At 38.6% G+C, this 22,832-nt stretch overlaps 1 protein-coding gene across 12 annotated transcripts in view; it reads right to left on the reverse strand.

Moving 5' to 3' along the window:
* The window catches only part of RUFY3 (RUN and FYVE domain containing 3), a 71,547-nt gene continuing 48,715 nt past the window's right edge, over positions 1-22,832 (reverse strand). For 4 of the 12 annotated variants that reach the window (XM_067557019.1, XM_067557018.1, XM_067557021.1 and 1 more), the window contains 10 exons: positions 21,972-22,064; positions 21,433-21,516; positions 20,557-20,724; positions 18,838-18,935; positions 14,790-14,909; positions 10,962-11,085; positions 8,994-9,073; positions 6,561-6,588; positions 5,062-5,136; positions 1-3,007 (listed from right to left, as the gene is read on the reverse strand). In XM_067557019.1, the coding sequence (XP_067413120.1) occupies positions 2,864-3,007; positions 5,062-5,136; positions 6,561-6,588; positions 8,994-9,073; positions 10,962-11,085; positions 14,790-14,909; positions 18,838-18,935; positions 20,557-20,724; positions 21,433-21,516; positions 21,972-22,064 (1,014 nt within the window). In that variant the 3' untranslated portion in view covers positions 1-2,863. Of the gene's footprint in view, positions 3,008-5,061; positions 5,137-6,560; positions 6,589-8,993; positions 9,074-10,961; positions 11,086-14,244; positions 14,362-14,789; positions 14,930-15,094; positions 17,288-18,833; positions 18,936-20,556; positions 20,725-21,432; positions 21,517-21,971; positions 22,065-22,832 lie in introns of those variants that run through there. The other 8 variants (XM_067557024.1, XM_067557027.1, XM_067557026.1 and 5 more) reach the window with 6 other exon arrangements.

Here is a 22,832-nt window from a genome sequence, read left to right on the forward strand (position 1 = left end):
TTCTTTAAACAGTTTTATTTTGTGTAGAACAACAGTGCCAGAAAATACCTACTTCCCTCACACACAGCTTTCAGGGCATAAACCCAAGAGCTACATCTACAAGCAAGACCTGAGCAAACATGCTTGAAGAATTTACCTTGGAGGCTATATCCAACATTCAGTGTACAGTAGTGTAGCCAGTACTTCGTTTACAAGTCTTTAATATTGGGGATGACATCAGAGACAACTATGGAGGAGCCAAGTTGGAAATCACGTAATTCTGACCTCTTTAATTTTAGCTGTCTTCCTGAATCTAAGTTGTACACAAATATGTAACCAACTCAACATGGCTGAAGTAAGCTTGCTAAATCACTGAGCATAGTGCATTTTGTGACTTAAAGAACCTGCTTAAATAAGTGACTTTACTCTGCTTTTTAAAATGGAGACTTTAGAGTTGCAGCATTAATATCTAACAAGGGTAGCAGCAATTTTCCCTTTTGTGAAAGTCTAAAGGAAGTAAGAAGAACCAATGAATCTGCTACCATCTCAGAGCTTCTAATCACTCATAAGGGAATGTGGACATGTCAGCATTTAACACATTAAAAAATTAATATATATCCAGTTTAATATCCAAATGCTGTCAGAATTGCCTACTTAAATTTCAATTTCTTCTCCATCTGACAAGCAGAAAAACAAAACCAACAACTAGCAGATTTTAAATCCTGTAGTTTTGTACAATATATACATATTGAATATTTAGCCCTCTTGCAGACGCAATCAACCTCACCTTCAGGCAAAAGATTAATTAGTCGAGTATCTTTTCTGTTCACTCAGTGTTGTCCCTGACTCTGCACTGGGGACACTAATTACAAAACTAACGTTTTCTTCCTGGAAAATAGAAAGTGAACATATGAAAGCAGCATATTTCCCCACTTAGATTCAAAATACAAAGCTATTTTACCTTTTCAGAATCATTTACTTATTTTATTCCTCCTAAGAAGTTGACTATAATTTAACTGCAGGAAAATAAGATAACTACTATTCCAAGGAGAAAACATAAGAAGAAGAACACATTTCAAGTTGCTCTTGTAATGTTTTCTTCTCTGTTCCCCCTACTTTCCTGAATCTCATTCACTCCCTCTTGTTGGCTTCTACGGAAGAGGCCCAGCTAGCTCATTACATTCAGCAAAGGAAGAGTCGGACTAGATTATACAGGACCACCATCGCTGGCCCTAGCAAGTGGCCTGAACTCTCATCTGCACACATTCAATGTAGTTCTAACAGATTTAATTTGCAGATCACCACCTTTGGAGACAAACCAGGTTTCCCTAAACACAGATTTGCACAAAAATTAATGCAACACCCCATAATACATATATACATTCATTAGTTTTCTAAAGACTACAATACATTCTGTGGTCTTAATGATTTAGTTAGGTTTCCAAGATGAAGTAGGCCAAATAAACTAAGCTCTGCTCTTTGGGGAGGGTTGCATTCCAGCATTTGTAATTTTGCAGTTTAAATGTGGTGGCATGGGAGGGTGCTGGAGTCCTCTCTGTTTAAAGATTGTGAGATACAGATGACTGTGTACTTCAGAAGGAAGGTGTCACCTTTTGGTGTAGTACAGAAGCCTTAAATAGGACATCTTACTATGTAAGATATCTTTATGTGAACTGTAAAACCTATTTGAAACTGAATTTCACATTAGCTCATTTTGAATCTCCTGGTGACAACCACCACCTCTTGTGGCTAAAAAGTGATCAGTCTTAGCTGACTAATAAACTTGCTGCTTGAGTAACAGCTGTATTATGCCACTGCTGTTTTAAGTGCACAACATTAGCAGGAGTAGCATGTTGGACAGTGCAAAAACATGCTCCTAAATATTTTGTTTAAATAAAGATCAGTATTTCATTTCAGAATCAAGATCCTCCAGTTATCAGGTCAAGACAAAACAGATTTATAGTCTTTAGAATGTCACAGCTACCATAAATTACGAGAGCCTCTCTTATAAAATTCAAAGGCATCTGTTTTTACAAAAACAGCGATATTTAAATGTTTTGAGTATTTTGCTATGACAACTTCAAGCCTGCTCTGCTTACCGAAATGAGCACTATTCAGTTCTCTCATCACACACACACACACCGAAATGAGCACTATTCAGTTCTCTCATCTCACACACACACACACACACACACACACACACACACACACACACACACACACACACACACACACACGTACGTCAAATAAAAAAAATCTTAAAATTTTCTTCGATGTTACTCCACACAATCAAACTGGAGACAAGGAGACTGAATTGAGTAATAATGTGCCGACACACATTTTTAATTCCTAGTTCTTTTGTGGGATTTTTCTCTTTGAACCAGAGCATCACAGTTCAGTAGAACTGCCATGGACAGAAGGGAAAAGGGAACTGGTATTTCAAGCAGAGCCACACATGCTGGTGAAAAATACCTTCTTATTCTTTGTTCAGTTACTGTCCGCTTCATTCCATTGTATCTTCAAACAAAGCACTTAAGTAAATCTTTGCATGTGTTTCTGCCTCTTCTTGCAATTGCCTTAATTGGCTTCATACATGTATTAAGGTTATTTTGACACAAAACTCTGAACAACTCTTTGAACAGCAGCTCATGCCTGAAAGTGGGTGTTTTCTCCTTAAAGGCTTAGATCAGTATTTCAAATTTTGACAGTTGTGAGAGATTGTAAACGCAATAATGTACTTCCTCTCTTTGACTTCGCAAAAGCAGAGGAAAAAAGAGATTCCTCTTTATAAACTCTCCTGAACAGCTTCAGAGCTGAGCATAAGCCACAGTATTTTATAGCTGGACCAAGCCTTGATTGGTCATCGCTGTCCACATGCTATGTCCTACAATGGGCTTGTCGAATATTGCTGTATCAGTTGTTTGTGACATGTGTTGCAAACACGCTCTGGGTTAATGCTGGATGGAAGGGGCAGTTCGTTAGCTGAACAGGTCTCGCAGAATATTCCTCCACAGTTCTTGCAAACGTTCTAAAAAAGGAGAGGCATGAAAAGTGGAAACTACTGTTAATGAGAGGATAGAGACCTCGACAGTGAATCACAAGGGGCCCAATAACACTACATGAAGGAACAGTGTTTTCTCACTAACATTCAGTTGGCCAAAACACTGTACTTTGGCCTCGCAAAGGGCATCTGAAGCTTCTGTTCCTCACCCATCTCTAGAGACTACCCATTGTGCCCCTCCTCCACAATTTGAGGGACAGAAGGTTCTTTCCTGAAGGATGAGAATGTTACTTCTGCAGAGTTCCTAAACCCCAGAGTAAAAATCAAAACCAGGACTTCATATCACAACCACAAGAACAGACTGGAGAAAACGTCCCAAACTGTACCCAGCCATGATTTGGCACCCTTCAAGATAACATTAGTCTGGTCATTCTCTGAGCCTGAGATTGTTTTAAAGAGTCAATTAAAGCAATCAATACCTAAAACATTCAAGTGCTAGTTAACATAGTCTAATCAGAACACACAGCTACACGTGAAACCCTAACAGGAAAAGTCTTATCCACAGTAGCTGCATGTGTTTTTTTAATTTCATACACACGTAAAACTATAATTCATATATGTGGGGGGTATATAGATGTGTGTGCGCATACGTTACATTATATAGACATGTATCTACAACCAGACACTACTTACATGTATTTGGGGATTTATAAAAAACTCGTATCAGCCACACGCTGGAATTTGCAGTCCTTTTTAATTAATATGCTTCCTGAAGGCAAACTGAAAACTTTTTATAGAAATCCTATTTGAGACTTCACACTATTAACAGCATATATTCAAAACTAAGACAGATGTAGTTTACACCAAATGTTTGAAGATAAGTTGCTGTTTTACCTACCCGCCAAGACCAGAGTTCAGGGCTGTGTGTGTGTCTCCTGCTATCAGGGCTGGTGTCCTGGATATCTAATACACTGTCAAGAAGACAGCTCCCTGCTCAATTCCATGTGTCAATAGTTTCAGAGGGTACAAAAGCCCTCAGTTCAAGACATGGCAGATAAGCCTTTCAAGTTCGCCCTGAAGTATCCATAATGAAACTGGGACTCACGCTTCTTTCTAATAGCAGTATATTTTAGAGCTAATGCCCAACATAACATGGGACAAATCTTTATGGAACACGAGCAAATCTCAGAAAAAAATGCCAATTATGCAGGAGGATGGGTGGGTTTCCCAGTGATGCTACCAGCTTGCCCTCACCATAGCTGGGCAGAGGAAGTAGGACAGCAGGGTCCTCTGTGGCTCCTCCTTTCCCTCCTCAGCTCCCAGGCTCAGAGGTTTTCTATGCAGCTTTCTCTCACCCAACAGTATTATTGGAAAGAGTTCAGTAGCCCTACACAAGAGAGAGGACCTGGCAGCCTTAGCAGCAGGGATGTTGGGGCTCTGAGAAAGGAAAGCTAACTTAATTAGGGCTCAATTTTCCCTGAGTGAGATCAGTCTCCTTGTATGGCACCATTTCTGTGATTATGGAAAGGAAATGGAACAGAAGGAGAAAGGGGAAGAGATGGGTTAGGCGAGAAAGGGCAAGGAAAGAAGGGTGACCTGTTGGAAAGACAGAACAGGGGGGAGAGAGGAGAGAAAAAAGTGAAGATAAGGGAGAAAAAAAGGGGAGGTGGCAGGAAAGTAAAGGGGAAAATAAAGTAATGAAAGGAAAACTTCAATGTGTTCACATGTTCACTATTGACTTTCTCTGGCAGAAACTGGGGAGTTTAAGGAAGGGAGAGGGCTGATTGTGCTCCGAGATGTGGATGAGGGGTGAACCGAATGCAGCTCTTGTGGGAGGGAAGCATACCAGCATTTATTATTTTCCATTGCCAACAGCGGTGGCATGGAGAATCCTGGAGCCCTCTCTGTTTAACAGTTTTGTCCTAATGGAAAAGTGGGGACACACTTATCTCCTGGTACCCATGTCATTAAAGGGAAATCTACTTGAATTTGTCAGCCTTTAGAAAATAAAATTAGAGGGAACACATATGCTGTGGGCCTGGCCAAGATGCATACAAAAGCCTCCCCTTAACCAAACTTACCTTTCTTTTGGTGAGGCTGCCTTCCTCTTGGCACAGTTGGCATATCTGTGACTTTCCAGGCCCAGATGGCAGTTCCTAAATCATTTAAGAAAAACAAACAATTGTTCAGCATCACTCTTCCTGCACCCTCCACTGCAGCATTACTGCTCCCCTCACAACGCAGCTTTCCATTTCCTACTCAATTCGAGGCACAGTCAGATTGCTCAGGAAGTGTGCAGCCTGCAGGAAGTGTTGATTTGTATCAGCTTCCAGAATCCACATCACTGAGTACAATCGGCTCCCGGAATGTTGGCTTCATTCACAGGGTACTCCGAGCACAGAGTCCTGGAGTGCCCAAATGCAGCAAAGCAACAATGCTGTTGGGGGAGACTGATCCTGCTCTCCTGACCTGGAGGCAGGTCACTGAGCACCTGCTCAGATGAGTTGCGGGGATGGACGTGCACACACACATGCACACTCTCTGCACTTACACCACACTCATTGCTGAGATGTCTGAGCACCTTACACAAATTAATGCAGATTATAAAGAAGCCATTCTTTTGTCTAATCCAGTTTGCTCAGAGCTCCACCTCTGCGCTGACACTCTATCTGCACTCTGAGGATTCCATGGCTGTGGGGCCTGGGAGGGTCTGGCTCACGACGCTGAAATCCTTGCCAGCTCCATTCAGTCAACAGTTACACATTCTCGTATTTGTTTTGCTTCATTTTCTCTTGCTTTCCATTTATCCATATGCACATGACAAACACACCTATACTAGATCTGCTCAACGAATGCTTATCCTACAACCGAGCTATCTTTAATTAACTTTTTCCTGTCAGTCCAAACGATTTTAGAAATCCCTCATTCAAAACATCTAATGCTAGCATTACTGAAGTACTTGCAGTGACATATTTTACTGTTATTAGCGTTAAGGTTTATTTATGATCAGAAAAGGGACTATAAAATGGCACCATCTTATTCAATATTTCTGCTCCCAGTGTGTTATCGAATAATATGTTACTTTCCCAACAGAGAATACTTTTACAGACATTAACCCTGCAGGCTGAAAACTAGATGGACGAGTGAGCTGGCCTCAGGCATCAAGGCACAAATACCACTGCCAGCTGACTTCCAACTGCAGAATCTCTAGCACTGGTAAGGATGCAGGAGCCAGGAAGAACACAGCTTGACTCTCAGAGCCCAGGCTGAGTCTGTAAGCATTGGAATTGAGAGGGGAGAGGGAATCAAACCAAACCATCTTTCTAATTGTAAACAGGACCTGACTGATCCTGAAGGGTCTGATGCAGACAGAACATGAAACTTTAATGTCATCTTCATAATCACTTTTCTGATCTTAGCTGCACTTTACCAGGCATAATATTTGCATGAGGGTGGAGAAAGATTCAATTTTGATCGTATCTTAAGGGTGCATGGATCAAAGAAGAAACTGTGATAATCCATAAGACTTTTCATCACATATATACCTGAATGTTTCAACATAAGCAGAAGGAATACTAACCTGCTCTTCTTGTATGACAGACTGTATCCTACAATAAAAAAAGAACACCGTAGCTTAGCAGTATTATTTTATCCACATCTCCCAGAAGAAAATATCTCAAGTATCCAATCCATTCTCACTGAAGTCATTTCTTGTTCTTCTTTTGTCACCCCCCCACTCATTTTCTTTGGTTATTTCTTGAGGCTTATAAAAAAACTTCTGAACTCCATGTGCTTGCAAAATGTAGAAACATTCATATACACATACATATTAGGCTTTTACACCACAGCACATAATCATGTATTCCCTATCAGCATGAATGTGGGATGGTCACCTTACACGTTAGTGGCAAAGTTGTTAATTAATTACACTTTGCTACTAGAGTGTCATGTACCCATCCCAAACTTATCCTAATATAACCTGTAATCACACCACCATGTGTTTTATGCTTATTAAGGATGATCTGCATAAGAAAAATACAAAGTTACGCTCACCCCATTTCTCTCCTCCTTTATGACATATGAAGACCCAAAAAGATATTTCCCCTCCCCCAAAAATATTTTCTTCTCTGCATTATTTTTACATTAGAAATTCAGATCATGTCTAACTGGGAAGACTATGAGGAGAACTAGTGAAATCACATCACAAGAGTCTAAAGCAAAAATAGAAAAAAATGAGAAGGGAAGGGATTTTCAGTTAAACTGTGTAAAATGTTTTTTGGTAATAGCCCTTTAGCTTCAATAATTAACTAACATTTCGGAGAAAAGAAACCTTTGTTAAAGGTTCAACATTCCTACAACTTCAGCTAACATAGGAAAGCTTACTATATTCTTCCTCTGAGATTCTTCCCCATAAATCCTCCAGCAAAACCAGGGAAGACACAAGTTCATACTTCTGATATATTCCAGGTAAAAATAAGCAGGGGGAAAAAATCTTAAAACCTTCTAAGCCATTTTATACATCATAAAGCAGCTAAAAAGGGCACAAAAAACAATTAATTAATTAAAAAAAAATATTTTCAGGTCATCTGTAGCATGTAATAAATAGCCTGTCCTTCACACAGTATTTCTTTTTCAAACTGATAGAGATTACTTAAGTGTCCTTTACTGTGCTTTGAACAAAATCCTGATTATAGACATGATTCTCTACTACAGAAATACAAATTTAAAACATCCACCTGTTTGAACACAAGTCATTACCTTATCTCCAGTTTTTTAAAAATAAAATCTTCCAGATAAACAAAAACCCAGCCAAAACAACCTAGTCTTACTTTCTGCTGTGATGTTCAATTCACTTTAGAAGAACATTTAAATAAAATTAAACTCCTCTTACCAGAACAGGATTTTAAAAGTACTATGTTTGTGTTTTATTTTATTATAGAAGCTCTCTCTCTCTGGAGCCCACACCTCAATCTTTAGGCTCCAATACATCTTATTCTTGGCCTTTATCATTATACTATACCAAAATGGAATACAAGAATAGGGCTTTTTTCCCTGAGGCATTAATACCAAAGGGGAATGTCCTCACAATATCAGATTTGTGAATGCAGAGCTCCTACCCACCAAGGTTAAGTCAGCCTGACTAACTGATACATTCCCCAAATGAAGAGAAAGAATTACAGCTATATATGAGGTGGCTTGAAGCTAGCTGGGAGAGGAACAGGAATCTCTTCTTCACCTCCCCCATTTCAGAGCAGAAAACCTGATGTCTGGCAATAGAATCTGTTTCCTGACTCAGCACTGAGAAGTAGGCCCTGTGGAGAATCCCCAAACTGTAAGCACAAAGACCGTTGCAAATCTTTGTTTGATTCGACAAGTCCCTGAATGCGTGTTACTGCCCTACAAACCCCTACCCCCCCAAAGCACAGTGGGAAAGGCAGTGCTGGAGTCTTTTCTAAGAGTCAGAGAAATAAATGATATTGTGACCTTCTTGTATGAGACAGAGCACCAATGAAGAAGCCCAAAACAACCTCTAAAACAGGAACCTTCAAGTATCCCTCTTGTGCACCAATCCCAAAACCTCCCCCAAATCCAGAAATGCAAGCTTCCCACACTTACATTTAAAAGTGAACTCCTTGTGTCTCTTCCAGGTTACTATGTAATTGAGAAGGAGCAGATCATACCACCCCAGAACTCTAAAATCTCAAATTACAAGTGTCTTCACTTCAACCAGAAAAGTGAAAACTTCACTTATAAGATTTTAGCATATTGTTTTATTTAGGAGAAGAGAAAAGTTTCTCATTTAGTGAGGGGCCTTTATTTATTTATTTTTATTTTTAAGTGAAAGGTTAAGCGCACAAAGCACACAACAAAACTAAATTCTTACCATCACAGTAATGTATACCTCTAGCTGAGAGCATAACAGACTGCTTTTCACATTGCAGAGAAGAACAGAGACAGGAGAAGGAACTATGAAAGCGAGAGAAGGGGAAAGGGAATATTATTCAGTCCATACTTGTTTGGAAGAACAGCATTTTCCCCTCTTCCAGGCTCTCTCATTCTGGCATTTTCTTCCTGGATTTTGTACTTCCCATCCTGTCAAAAGAAAACATATTTACGAGTCTTTGAGTATTTCACTAACTGTATGCATTCTACACATTTAGGCTGGGATATCCAAGACCGCTTAAATGACTTAGGGAGCATAAATCCCATTGACTTTCAATGGAATCTGTACCTAAACCCTTTGATGCTTTTGAAAATCTACCCTCTGACCTCTCACGCCAGAGTAGAATATGAGCACTAATCCAAGCACACTAGTTGTTTGCCTTCCTATTGCTGGACAGAAAAAAAAAAAAACCCCTGAAAGATGTCCAAGCTGGCCTCAGATTTTTGGAGAGAGAATGTAAAAATATTCATTTTTCTTATTGGGAAGGAGGAAATATAACCCAGCCACATGGACTGGTACAGCAAAAGCAGGGGGAGGGTAAGCATTACTTTATAGATTTATCTGACAAATATCAATGAGACAAAGGCAAATCCCCTACCATATGTAGCATTACTTTTCAATGTAACTAAGAAAATTAATTGCTACATAATTAGTGAGGGTGAGCACGTTAGAACCTTCTCAGCATTTTCCTTGCCTATAATAGTTGCTAGACATTTGAACTACATACAGCTTAGACAGGGCCTTAAACTGCTGTTAAAATGATATACCTGTATAAAAGTAAACCTTCCACAGACCAAGAGACAAAATAAAAGGAGCAGATCTGTTACAGAAACAGATATTTCTGTAAATTAAAGCCATTTGTTTCTAAGACGAAAAACATGAATGTCCCATTCTAACAACAGTGTCCCACAGTGACATATAAATGGAGGAGGGTAATTCCATGAAGAAAAAGGCACATCATAAAATCAAACACAACCCTGAAGCAATGAGATATGTGCAATGAGAGAAAAGAACTATTTTGCCTTTCAGCTGAACAGCTTGCTTTTTGTTTGGAAAGATCAAACAGCAGCTGGTTTTGAGAGCCAGCTACAATACATTTTTTATTCTGACACCTTTTGTTATTGTAGTGTAACAAGCTATTTATACATACAATGCTTTTGACAACTAAGTCAAAGATACAGTACTAGCTTTTTAAAAAGTTATCAATGCTGCTGGTTGAAAAAAAACTAAAGAAGCCCTCAATAGAAAGAAATGCTACTGAAGTCTCATGGGGACACCCAGTAAAGATTAGCCACCTGAAAGAACAGGTGCTGCAATGTACACGCAGCGTACAGAAATACCTGTACTATTTCACAGTCTTCATACTTCAGAGTTGTGCTAGTGCCTCCGTAAGAGCTGCCATTTTACTGACACTTCCCAGGAGACAGCCTCGTCTAATTATGCACAAGGCAGAGACACATGAGATTTTCAAAGTTGTTTTAAGACAAGTTTACTTAACATGAAAACCAATTTTTTCTTCAGGACAGAACTTGCAACAATTTTGAAATTCTGCTCTCTTATGCATTTAAAAGGCAGCTTCATTTCTTGAGTTCTCCTCTATCTCAGACTATAAGGACAGTAACTTCCTGTTCATTATGATGTGAAATTGTTTTAAAGTAATTTACTTTTCATTAGATGTAGTGATTATAGTATCTTTTATATGGTGTTTTTCTTTAGTAAGTAGTGCCGATGAACCCAAACAATTTCAAGATTCTGTCAAACACCAGGTAGGGAGGGATACTCTCGTATACAACTAAACGTATTGCTTTTAAGAGAGATCTCAAGCTGAAAATGAAGAAGAATTTCAATTTCATGGTGTGAATTAAATCAAAAAATGTACATGAGTTTTTCCTATCCTAATTTCTACTCCCATACTTTGCTACTGCAGCATAAACAGCAATGCATATGTGCACTTATATGAAGCTCAAGGTAAGAAAGTAGCTAAAATTAAACCACATTTAAACGTGAACAAAGGAAATGAACCAACAGACACACTACCATTTTTACTTGCATCTTCTGGTAGCCCTTGCCTTGGGGTAGTGTGCTTTTGTTTTCTTGGATGCCTTGGTGGATATGAGACCATCTGTCTCTTTCCCATTTCAATTCTTGTTCAAATTGGCCCCTACAGCATAACAAGAGGGAACTGTGGATAAATGAACTGATTTTACAGCACCCAATACACACAGCTATTAAAAAGTTGATTAATATTTTTAAAAGGGACAAAAGAAATCTCCATTACCAGAATTTTGAGAACTGTACACCTTTGAACAAAAATTATCCCAAAACATGGCTAAAAAGCCCCAGTGCATAAAGCATGAATCTAAACTCTGGATCTAATCCAATGGTTCTCAAACTTCTTTGATTGCACCCTGCTTCTGTGTGTCTGTAGTAGTTTATGCCCCCCATATATACTGATATGTGTAGCAGCAGTGCTTCATTTGAATCAGTTTGGTCTTTATTTTTCACTTTTTTTTTTTCTGTTGCATGAATGAGCCAACAATCCATTATAATAAGAGCAAAAGCAAAACTGATTGTGGTCCATGCTTACAATTAAATGTGCATACTGCTTCCTAGCTAACTGATTAATGTACAGATGGTAATGGCTTTGTATAATACTATGCAGGCTTAACAGAAATCTCAAAATGCACAGCGCCATCTGAGGACCTGGTATGTCTGGAGAAATTAGCTTTGCTAATTATTCATTGCTGTAGGTAAAATGCGCACAGTAAGTTTTTTCCCCAAAAATTTTCTTGTGCCCCCCAGAATATAATTCTGTGCCCTGCTAGGAGTACCCCCCCTCCAGTTTGAGAACCTCTGGTCTAGTCTAGTCTATCTTAATTTTGTTCAGATGTCTGAAATATGCACCCGTTCACCAAGTATGCAGGTCCTTAATTAAAATATACAACCATATTTTTAACATGCTCCTGCCAACAGTACACTAGACTTCCCACAGTAAAAACAGTATGAAATTAGAAGCAACATTCTCAACCAATTCCCAGGGATATCCTTAAAGAAGCTTCCCTTCCTGCCTCTTACACAAAAGCCTTTGAAGACTGATGTGCTTTTCACCATGCCTGAAGGTTAAAATTAGGCTCTGTTAGAGCAACTGAGTTCTCAAGCACAGGGCTCTCTGCTGAGAGCACCCTGCCAGCAGACCCCAGGTGTTCGAGTCCAGGGAATGTGAAGCAACAGCATGTCAGCTGATTATAGTGCCATGGTGCTAAATGGAAGGAGGTGTGATCTCAGGTAGCTGAAGCAGAGATTACATTCTGTTCCATAGATAGATAGATAGACAGATAGATATCAACACCTTGAAATCGAGTGTAATCTATGGTGCAGAGGTGTAACGTGTTCCCTCTAGCCAACTCAGCAGTCAGGCCACTAATTTGCACACCAGCTGCTGCTGAGGACTTGAAGGTTAGCCCCACGATATTGCAGTAATCCAAGATGGAGGTAACAAAGGCATGGGTGATTGATTGCAGTGAACTCACATTTGGGTGAATTAAATTGTAATCAGCAGGCCAAGCACTGATGGAGGAGATCATTTTACATCACTGACACCACCTGAGAAGTCAGAAATTAAGTGGGATCCACCAACAGCTACAGATCCTCAAAAATGGGGATCCTCCCAGACACTCAAGTTACCTCCCCCAATCAATCAGAATAAGGTTGGTCTTATCTGGCATAGAGTTCAGCCATCTTGCTCTCATCCAAACCTGTCTTGGCCAAGCACTAGAAAAGCCGTGACAACAAGGTGTCTAGGTCGAATAAAAGGAGATGTAGAGCTGCATGACTGATGACAACACAGCCCACGCTGTCTCACTTGCTTCCCCAACAGCTTCATATCCTCACTGAACGGGAGGAATGATAACTAAAGACTACAGAACACTACAAGAGAGCCCTCAGAGCAGATAGACACTCATTCAATGAAAGTGATGGAAATCCCCTCTCTCAGTACTTTTAGAACTACACTGGACAAAACATAACATACTGAAGGGAACCACCCATGCCCCAAAAGTGAAGATAAGTGAAGGCAACAGGTAGCAAAATCAATGTCAAGGGATTATTTTTTGAAAAAAAGAGGCTAATGACCACTCAAGAGAGACACCGGCACATGTGCTCCTTAAAAAAGCATGCACTATTTCCAGCAGTAGTGCCAATGCCTCTCCAATAGCTTTTACAAGATGTGAGGAACATGAGTCTAGCTAGCTATCACATAATAACCCAAAGCTTCCAGGGCACATCCAGGACCTCAGTGAACAAAACTAGGTGAAAAAGAAAAATTACTTAGACACAGATCTGTGCCCACGGATGCACTCAATACCATACAAGTCACAGCAATCTTACTTGTAAGACTGTATGAAAACTCAGAGCAAACAAGTTTCCTAATATGGCAATCCAGTTCAAACAACCAGTTCACAACCAATATAGCTACTGCAAGGGCCTTGTCCATGCACAGAAGTTGCGTTTAATTAACTAAATTGGCTTAAAAATCAATCCATATAAATCAACATACACAATTCGATATAAAAGTGTCCACACAAGGGGCTTGCACTGATTTAGCTGAATTAAATTCTAAACCAATTTAGTTCAATCAGTGCAACTTGCATGTGTGGACGAGGTTTAAATCCCCTTTTGCCTCTGATAATATTGCTAGCAGCAAAGATATAAAGGCTAGCATTATCCTGTTGGATGCAGTCTAATATACTATGGGCAAAATTTTCAAATGTGAGCACATAAAATGATGTGCTTACAAAATGGTCGTGTCCTTTGTGTGCACAAATGGGACCTTAACATGTATTCTTTAATGAAAGCACAGTGAGTCATCTCACACATATCCTCACTATAAACATTTTGCTTTGTATCACTTCGCTTTATTGAGGACCCTCAGATCTCTCTTTTTCCTACAAGGTATCTGCTAAAGGGAAAGAGGTCAAAGAAGGCAGCATGAGAAATCTTTTTATCCAATGAGGCTTTCATGCAGCCCACCATAGCAACCTTGTCATGAGATAGAGAACGCGTCATGTGTACAAAATGAGAGGCCATCTTCTATTTCATGGTAAAAGGGTTTGCATTTTCCTGATGTTAGTAAACTGACAACTCTGGAAGAGGAAGATGATAGCTCTTCAAGCTGAGTTTTCTGTACTGGACTTCCAGGTCTTTATTTTGTTCCCAACAAAATGATGGCTGTTTGTGGATTTAAAAAAGACAGGTTTATTTAGTAGGTTGGTGACCAAGGACATTTATTGTCACAGTCTCCGAAAACAATGGATTTACTTACTGATGTAAAGGAGAAAGCTGTAGATGATATAATAGCTCTAGTATTCCTGATTATGAATAATCACATTGTTTGCTGTCTAGTCTCTCTCTCTCTTTCTTTCTTTCTAAGCCTTATAGCCTAGAATACAAATTACATTATTAGAGCAGAACTGCATACTGCCAGTCTTTATGATCTTTTAAGTGCCTGGGCAACATTTGTTTATTTAATTTCCATCCAGGGTGTTCCACAGACTGTTTTTATAGCAAGATTTTTCTTTTTAGTGTTCAATAGTGCACTGGACTTGTATTGTTTTTGTCATCTTTCCTGATTACATAATTTGTAATTTTCTTCAAAAAAGTGCTAAGTTTAAAAAAAAATTGCAACCCAGATGTCCACATTTGAAAATATGGTCCTCAACACATCAAAGCACTTTCCCATTCTAAGATTACTTCCTTTGTGTCTAGAATAAAACACGCTCCCCCATTCACTTTGGGATTCCCCCCCGACATTTCCGACCTGGCAGAGAAAGCACACCCAATAAATACATCAGAAAACTGTTTCTTCACCGCTGCTTGGTGAGCTGTTCCACTTCCATCTGAAGACTGTTGATCTTGTCACCAAATTCCTGCTTGAAGAGCCGGTTGTCCTCCTCAGCAGACTGACGTTCTCTCTCTGCTTGTCGCAATCTGGATTTGAGCCACATGAACTTGTGATAAAAAATAAAAGCCATGGTGGGGAGGAAGACTGAATTTAAACAATAAACAAAAATAAACCCAATGAAAAAGAAAACAAATTGTATGGTAAAACAATGGGAAGGATGAAAATATTCTAAAGAAAGACAAAATGTAGGTGAACCAGGCAGAAGAAACTCTGATTTTCAATGTTTTTTATTCTATTTCTATAGTTTACAGCCATTAGATTAACAACCATTATATCCATATTAAAAGCAAACCTCAAGTACACAGAATTTTAAGTCAAATTTTATTTTAATGTACGTTACATTTCAGCTTTATACATGTAACTAGAACTTGCAACATAGGTTATTTACTATATTTAGAATTAGTGCGTTTTCCTGGTCTCTTCCCACAACTATCACATCAGATTAAGCGCACAGGCGTTTACACCACAGCAACCTATGCTCTGGATCAAATATTACAGAAGTTGCCAGATATTTAAGACTTCCGTTTTACTACAGCATTGCTGTTATTTAGGAGAAAGTTTATTGTCCACATGAAGAATTTGGCAGGGGGTTGTAACAATCCTAAATAGCCATTTCGATACCCTGATGAAAGCTTTTATTCTGCAGATAATTCCAATAAATTCAGAATAAAAGGTTACTCAAGGTTAATCGTGTGTTTTCAAATATGTGACAACAGCCACCCTCAAATACTTAGGTGTGATTTTTTAAGTGGGTCTTATAAAGTCTGCCACTGTGCAATCATCAAATTTTACAACCTAAGGGGTGATACCCATTCTGTGTACTAAAGGGCAAGATTGAGCCTCACAGATTTTTAAGTGTGTGCAGTGGGAATTATTAATTTTTCCAGCTACATTATGCTCCCATAAGTCTCCCACTGTGTGTCAAAGAGTCCTATTCTACATGACAGGGTGGGAAATTTACACGAGAGAATTTTTGCAAGCAATTCACAAGGACAAAAAATACTCTTAAAACAGAAAAAACCCAAATTTGATTTCTTGAAGCAAAGTATTTATAGAATTATTTACAACCCCTAAAGCCTGTAAGGGACCAGCAGGGTGACCTCTTGCGACCATAGGGAAGAGGACACTAACTTACAATATTCCAATCTACAGTTTTTAAAAAAAATTGAACTGAGATGTTAAGCTTATGATTATTTCTCCTATTCAGTACCATTTCTAAGCTTTAGTTGGTCTTTCATTATTTTGCCAGAACTCCCAGCAAATTCCCTATTTGTATCATGCAACAGAAAATTAGAAGCAAATGTAACAAGTGTACTAGTAAAAGGCAGCTATTTCTTTTTAATTGTTGTAGGTTAGCTTACTCGGAGTCAAAGACTGGCCAGCAGAAAATTACCATTTGTTCCACACCTTCCCCCCTCTCTCGTTTTTTTCTTTTTTAACCCTAAGGTATAAAAAGCAGAATTTTTTGTAAAATGTGTAACTATTCCTTTTCTAGAGAGAGGAGAGACACAACAAAACAACTGTCTCTCCTCAGCTTCCTTCAGTTAGGAAGAACTGGGGTATATTTCTAAAGGGAGTTATGGCAGAGGTAGAAGGCAAATGCAAAGATAAGGAGGTTTTACTGGATATACCACTCTGTAATGTTACTCTAAGACATCTAGTTACTAATTTTGTCTACATGAAATTTAAAGGAATCTATGGATGATTTACCTCCCCACCCCAAGTCACTAAGACAAAATTGTTGCAAGCAGTCTTGGTTAATGAGGACTGGATCTTCATGATAAGATGTTAAGATGTAATGCCCATTTGTCCTTGTCTTGGGGTTAAACCCAAAGATCGAAAGTGAAAGGGTAATGGTTTGGAATATGCACATAACTACTTTCAGCTACTTCCAGGGACACATTTTCTTTGTCTACTTCACAACTTTGTAACAGAGAAAACTAGTTTGGCTTTCCCAGAACTGGCCAATCAGATGTTGGTATGAACCACATCTCTAACACTCATTCATGTTGAAGACTTGTGCTGTATACAATATGTATCAAAGGTATGTACAGAGCCATAGATCTCTTGTTTCTTATGCTTTTCTGGTGTATTTATTGACCAACTCATCTGTAGTTTAACAAAGTTCATGTGGCAAATTATATACTAAATAGTTTATACTAAATTTTTGTCTCTGAAAAAAAACCTCAATGGTCTTAAAATTCAGCAAATTCCAAATCAACTTTAAATGACAATTAACATTTAAACAGTTGCTTTTAACAATTCTTAAGTTTTTCCTCTCATAACTGAGTTTCGATGTCAGAGTTGTGAGGTGACCAGTTGCAAAAATGCCTAATGATGCTTTTGGATCAGTTTGTTTGCTGCACTATTTAAGGTTTTTGCCTGTTTCACCAAATCCTTTTCACTATATGAAAAATGTCAGAATGATGATGTGGGGGAAATGGAAAAAAAACAGCAAGAGAAAAGTTCAGATCAGTTAACTGAACAGATATTGTAGTACATTTTGAATACAATATGTTTGTATAAATTATGAAAGGGCAAACATTCCACAAAGAGCCATTCAAAAGACTACAGAAAAACAACACCTCAGAAGAATTTGATGAAAGTTACACACTCTACAATAACCATTCTTTTACTGAATAAGGTAATAATTATAAACCCCCCCTATTTCTGTTTTTATTTCCAAGTGGAACAACATTCTCTTTAGGAAATGAACTTCTTATGCAGACTAGTAATCATTTTTGATCATAACAAGGGGGTGGATGCACAGGTGGAGTTACTGTGCAGTAAATAATTACAGTTCCATTTGAAGTCAAATCATGTCAGCTGGAACCATCTGTGAAAACAACTACAAGAGGCTCAGCTCCAAAGATGTTACAGAAAAAAGAATGCATCCTCTCTCAGATCCTCCTCTGAAAGTGAGTGGTTTTACATCCTCACCTCAGAGTCTATCCCAATTATGTGAGAGCTGGTTGTGGGCTGGCAGCAGTCTCTCACTAGGATAGGTATTAGAGAATGTGCCCTCATAGTGCTAATGGATATTGTTGCCAGCAGCCACCTCTGCCAATTCCTAGTGCCAGAATCAGTCCTCTCTACTCCCACCCCCAAGTTAGTTTCACTGTGCTTTCTTTCACCTCAGACCTCCTAAAACCACAGGGCAAAGGGTTCTCAGTTATTCATCAAGACAGAAGTTCCAATTTTAATATAGGATAGTTTTAAAAATAGAACTAGAATTATATGCAACAATAAGCATATTTCAGACCTGACACTGTTGTAATTCTTGACCTTCCTGCCTCCACTACTTTACTGCCATCCCTACCGTATTGTCTCTTCTATAGATTGTATGCTTCTGATTGTCACCTGGTAGTGGTGCTGTACATGCCTATTTAAATTAATAGGCAATTAATTATCCAACATTATGTCTTCACATTCAACAATGCTGACAAGAAGGCCAATAATTAGAATACATATGCTCTGTTTGGGTGTATAAAATATGAATCTACAATAACTGATATATTTTAGTGGGATATTCTCATTTGTGGAGAATTTTCTTGAGCACCAAAAACACATCCTAGCTACCAGTCTATCATGGAATTACTGTCCTGTTCTCTTTACTCATCTGAATAGTTCCACTTACTTCCACAGGACTGTGGATAAGAGCAACAGGATTTGACCCATTGTTGTAATGCCCAGCTGTGTTTCCATGCTACTCAATGGGAATTTTGCCATGGACGTCAATGAAAGTAGGCTTAGGCCACTGAATGCAACTCAGGAAATACTAACATTTAAAAAATGTCTATAAATGACTCTTCGGAATAGCATAGTGTGTCTGGGATGTTGGTTTAGCTCTACGTAACAAGTCTGCATAAAAATATGCATTTTCAGCACCTACAAGAATATAGCACACACCACAGGGACACATCTATATTTTGAAATAAACAATTTCATTTTTACCTTTGTTCAAGCTGTTTAATAGTAGCAGCCATCTGATTTGTCTTCTCCTCCAAACGGCTGTTTAATTCACTCTTCTGTTTCACACCCAAGTCTGAACTCTGGAAAGGAAAGTTATCTAATGTCTTCAGTAAAAAATGGTAAATATGAAATAAGCTACATTGGAAAATGAAATGTAACTGGTGATACTGAAACAGGTAAGAAGGAGTGGTCCAAAGGGCAAAGATCGGAAGCAAAGATGAATAGTGAGGAGAAGTATTTCCCCATCTCCTGGTAAGTAAGCAAGCAAATAATTGTATTCTATATATAAAGTATCATATCTGAACCACATGGTATAGAGTAGGACACTACTGATGTAGTACTTATCAATATCACACCATCAGTTGTGTAGCACAAGAGTGCCAGTTACCTGAACCAGTCATCTATCTGGCAGCAAATTCTGTTCATAGTGTTCAAATTAAGTTGAAGACTTGTTTCTTTGGGCATTAGCTGTCTGGTTTTATCTTAGTAGTCTGTTCTAGTAGATTTCAGTGATAAGCGGAACTGTATAAGTTAAAATAATATATTTTACTGGATACACACGATCATGGTTTTGGTTTTTTAAATATGCAGTTTCTGCATATATGTTTACTTTTAGGTTGGTCATTAGAGTTTTTCTTTAGAACTAACTTTGGCTACGTTGCATGCTGTCTTCCAGATGCAGAAGTTATAAGGACTATGATTTTGTAATCCTGTCTTTTTCCACGATAATTTGTACCCATCCAAATTATTTTTTTGATCATTATATACCAGGTAACTGGGCACAGCAAGTGATATTGTGTGTGTGTTACAGTAGAGAACACAAAAGGTAACCTCATATAGGCTGTGACTGAGGAAAGCCCAAGTCTAAATTGGCCAATGAAATTAGGAAATAAAGCCACAGGCTACAATGCTGAAAATGTTGCTGTATCCACACCAAGCTCCTTGTTTCTACCGTTACTTAAAACCTGTGCTCCAGTCTAGAGATAGGAGATTATACACTGTTGTACATAGTTATTTGCACTAATAAAAGTGAAATGCTGCAGAAAGGGAGCTTACCCAAACATCTCCCAAAAGTGCTGGGAAAGATCCATCGCTTTAGTTTCTAGCATGTTAAGAAGGGAACAGAAGTGGAACTGCTGAACATTGACCAGCTAGGCAAGCTGCTGCAAAAACAGTTTTAGGTGACTGGTAGCATGCTGCTGAGACACCCTTACCCAACAACTCTCAAACAGCCATGTATTAGCAGAAAACTATCTTCTTGCTATTCAACAGGTAAATGTTTAGATATCAGCTGTTGCTTTTTTCTCACAAGTCCCTGCATCTGATGAGCATTTTTTTTTCTTTTAAAAAGGCATGAACCAGTCTTGTAGCGCTGGCAGAACACACAACTACGTGAGGGAGCCAAGAACAGACTGACTTTCTACAAACTCTACAGCTTTCAGACCAAGTCACATTCAGCTTTCCTCAGTGAGGAAGGTCAGCCTCAATGCAGGCTGAGTATGCAGGGAATCAAATGGAATCTATAGTGAGGTTAGGAGATGGGGAAGGATGGGGCGGGGGAAAGAAAAAGGTATACAAGTGATCCTCTTCTTCCCTCATGAATGACTTTCTGATAAGAAAAGTAGGACTGTACAATATAGTTGGTTCCCACATACCATATCTATAATGGGACTATTTCATTTCATTGGCTTCCTTCCCTACCTGCAGCTTGAAGGAGAGTTCATGCTTTAGTGCCCTGAGATCATCTAGTTGCTGTCTGAGTGCCACTAGTGCATCTTGCTTCTCACAAACATCTTTTTCCAGCATCTTCATGGCCAGCTCCATCTCCTGTCTCATTCCAATCTGCACCTCTAGTTCTTTTTCCACATCCTGAAACACATATGTATGTTTTATAACAGGTCTTCTGACTAGAACACAACTGAACTAACATGGATAATCCACCCTGCCCTCAACCCCATCAACACATACCATTACACATGTTGCACTGCAAACATCTTATTGCCATCATAAATTGAATTGAGAAATTAATTTAAGGAAAACAAATGCCATGGTAACAGCTGCGTATTATAGCTATGTATATGGCTTCACTGGAAACCAATCAGAAAGCTCTATTTGGGCTCACCGTTCTAATGCCAAATTTATATTTTTCATTAATGAAATGTTTGCAGACCTCTTACTTCATAAGAATACCCTTTTCAACTATTTTCCCCACTTTTATCACATGTGACATATAACAACAGTTGACAGGTGTCCATGTTGTAGGCTCAAGGATATCATTTACATTTCTTAAACACAAAAATGGAAACTCAGTGCATGTTTTCTGTGTAATGTTCACCCAAACCTGGTAAGTATTCTGCTGCAAAGCAGGAAAATTACTTCTGGTAGGATTGTTTTAAAACAAAGTGAAGTTATTAGGCAAGTGTATTAATAATTATTAAGCAAGGCACTTTGGAATACTATCACCCTACTTGGGTCCTGGACCATAACACCTACCCTTTGCAAAAGGTGATTGTTAAGACAATGAAAGTACAGAAAACATTCATATTTTACCAAATTCTGAGTTTAAACCAAGCTTACCAGCCGTAACTGAGTCTCCTCCTTTAACTGTTTTCGTGCTTCACTCAATGCAAATCCATCTGCAGTTCTGTCTTGCTTAGTTACCTAGAGTTAACAAAGAGAAAAAAATCAGGTGGAAATCAAACATTCAGAATCCTCATATTCATTGATTTGCTTCTGCCATTTTTCAAACAAACATCTGTTGTCTTCACTTAAGTTAATGCAGTAACTTCCTAGTGAAATTACTATTTCTCTCTGCCAACAAATGTTATTTAATGTAATCGCGTGTAATCAGTCTAGCCATTTTCACAGGATGTATATAATAGGATTTTAAGTATGAACAATTTATAAAGTCTGATGTAATATCTTTATAATTTTAAAAGGTAGAAATAGGTTCCGTAGTGGATACATCTTTTATCTGGTTAAGTATAAACTTTGAAATAGTTCTATGGAGTTCCCTTTGATTTTAGAAAAAAGATGGGGTTAGGTAATGGGTACGCCAATGGCATAAGGAAGTGTGATTCCCAGTTTTTTAAGATTCATAACATACACGAACTGACCTTACGATTAGTTTCCAAGATGTAAGAACTTTCTTCTTTAACTCGTTCCATCTCTTCTTGCAGTGTTATAATCCTGTTGTTTGCGACTGCAAGCTGTAAACAAAACAGGAGAACTTTAATTTAGAGCTCTCTTTCTCTCTCCTCCCCCCCCCCCTGCTTCTCCAGTTTTCTTCTATATATAGTTCTTTTGAATCATTAAGCAGTACGTGGACATAAAGGAATTTACTCATTCAGCATTACTGAAGCCACTGGGAATACATAACACAGAAAACTGTTACAACTGATTTCACTATTCCCCGAAAAAACACCAATTCTCAATTATTTGCCAGTACATCTAGGTGCTTAAATCACCTAACAGTTACAGCATTTAGGTGCCTACGTTAGTTAAGCCCACAGGTTTGAAGAGTGGGCTCTCAATATACTAAGCCAGATAAGCAAGACTATGTATCTGAAACATAGGTTTGTTGAGACCTTATTACATAAATGGACTATAAGCATGGTATGGGAATTGCATCACTGAAAGATTTTACAGATGGGAAACTGAGGCAGAGAGATTAACTGATTTGTCCAAAGTCACACAGGAGGCCTATAGAAGAATTGGGAAGACTAGAACACAAGTCTGGCTTTAATGTGAACTATAAAGCAAAAATTTTACAAATGAGCTATACCTAGATTAGTGTACTGACTGACCTCCGTGATCAGTCTGTGGGGGTTTTCTGCAGAGTGACACTTTTTTATTTATATTTAGCAAATTTTGAGCAGATACAGGAAAAGTCATCATTACATCTCAACGTGCTTTAACACTACGGCGACACTGAGTAAGAGCTGATACAGAAGCAGGTATTTACCACATAAATACAT

Source organism: Emydura macquarii, unplaced genomic scaffold, assembly GCF_026122565.2.
Source record: "Emydura macquarii macquarii isolate MOO-44397 ecotype Brisbane River unplaced genomic scaffold, CSIRO-AGI_Emac_v2 contig_1790, whole genome shotgun sequence".
Classification (NCBI taxonomy): domain Eukaryota; kingdom Metazoa; phylum Chordata; order Testudines; family Chelidae; genus Emydura; species Emydura macquarii.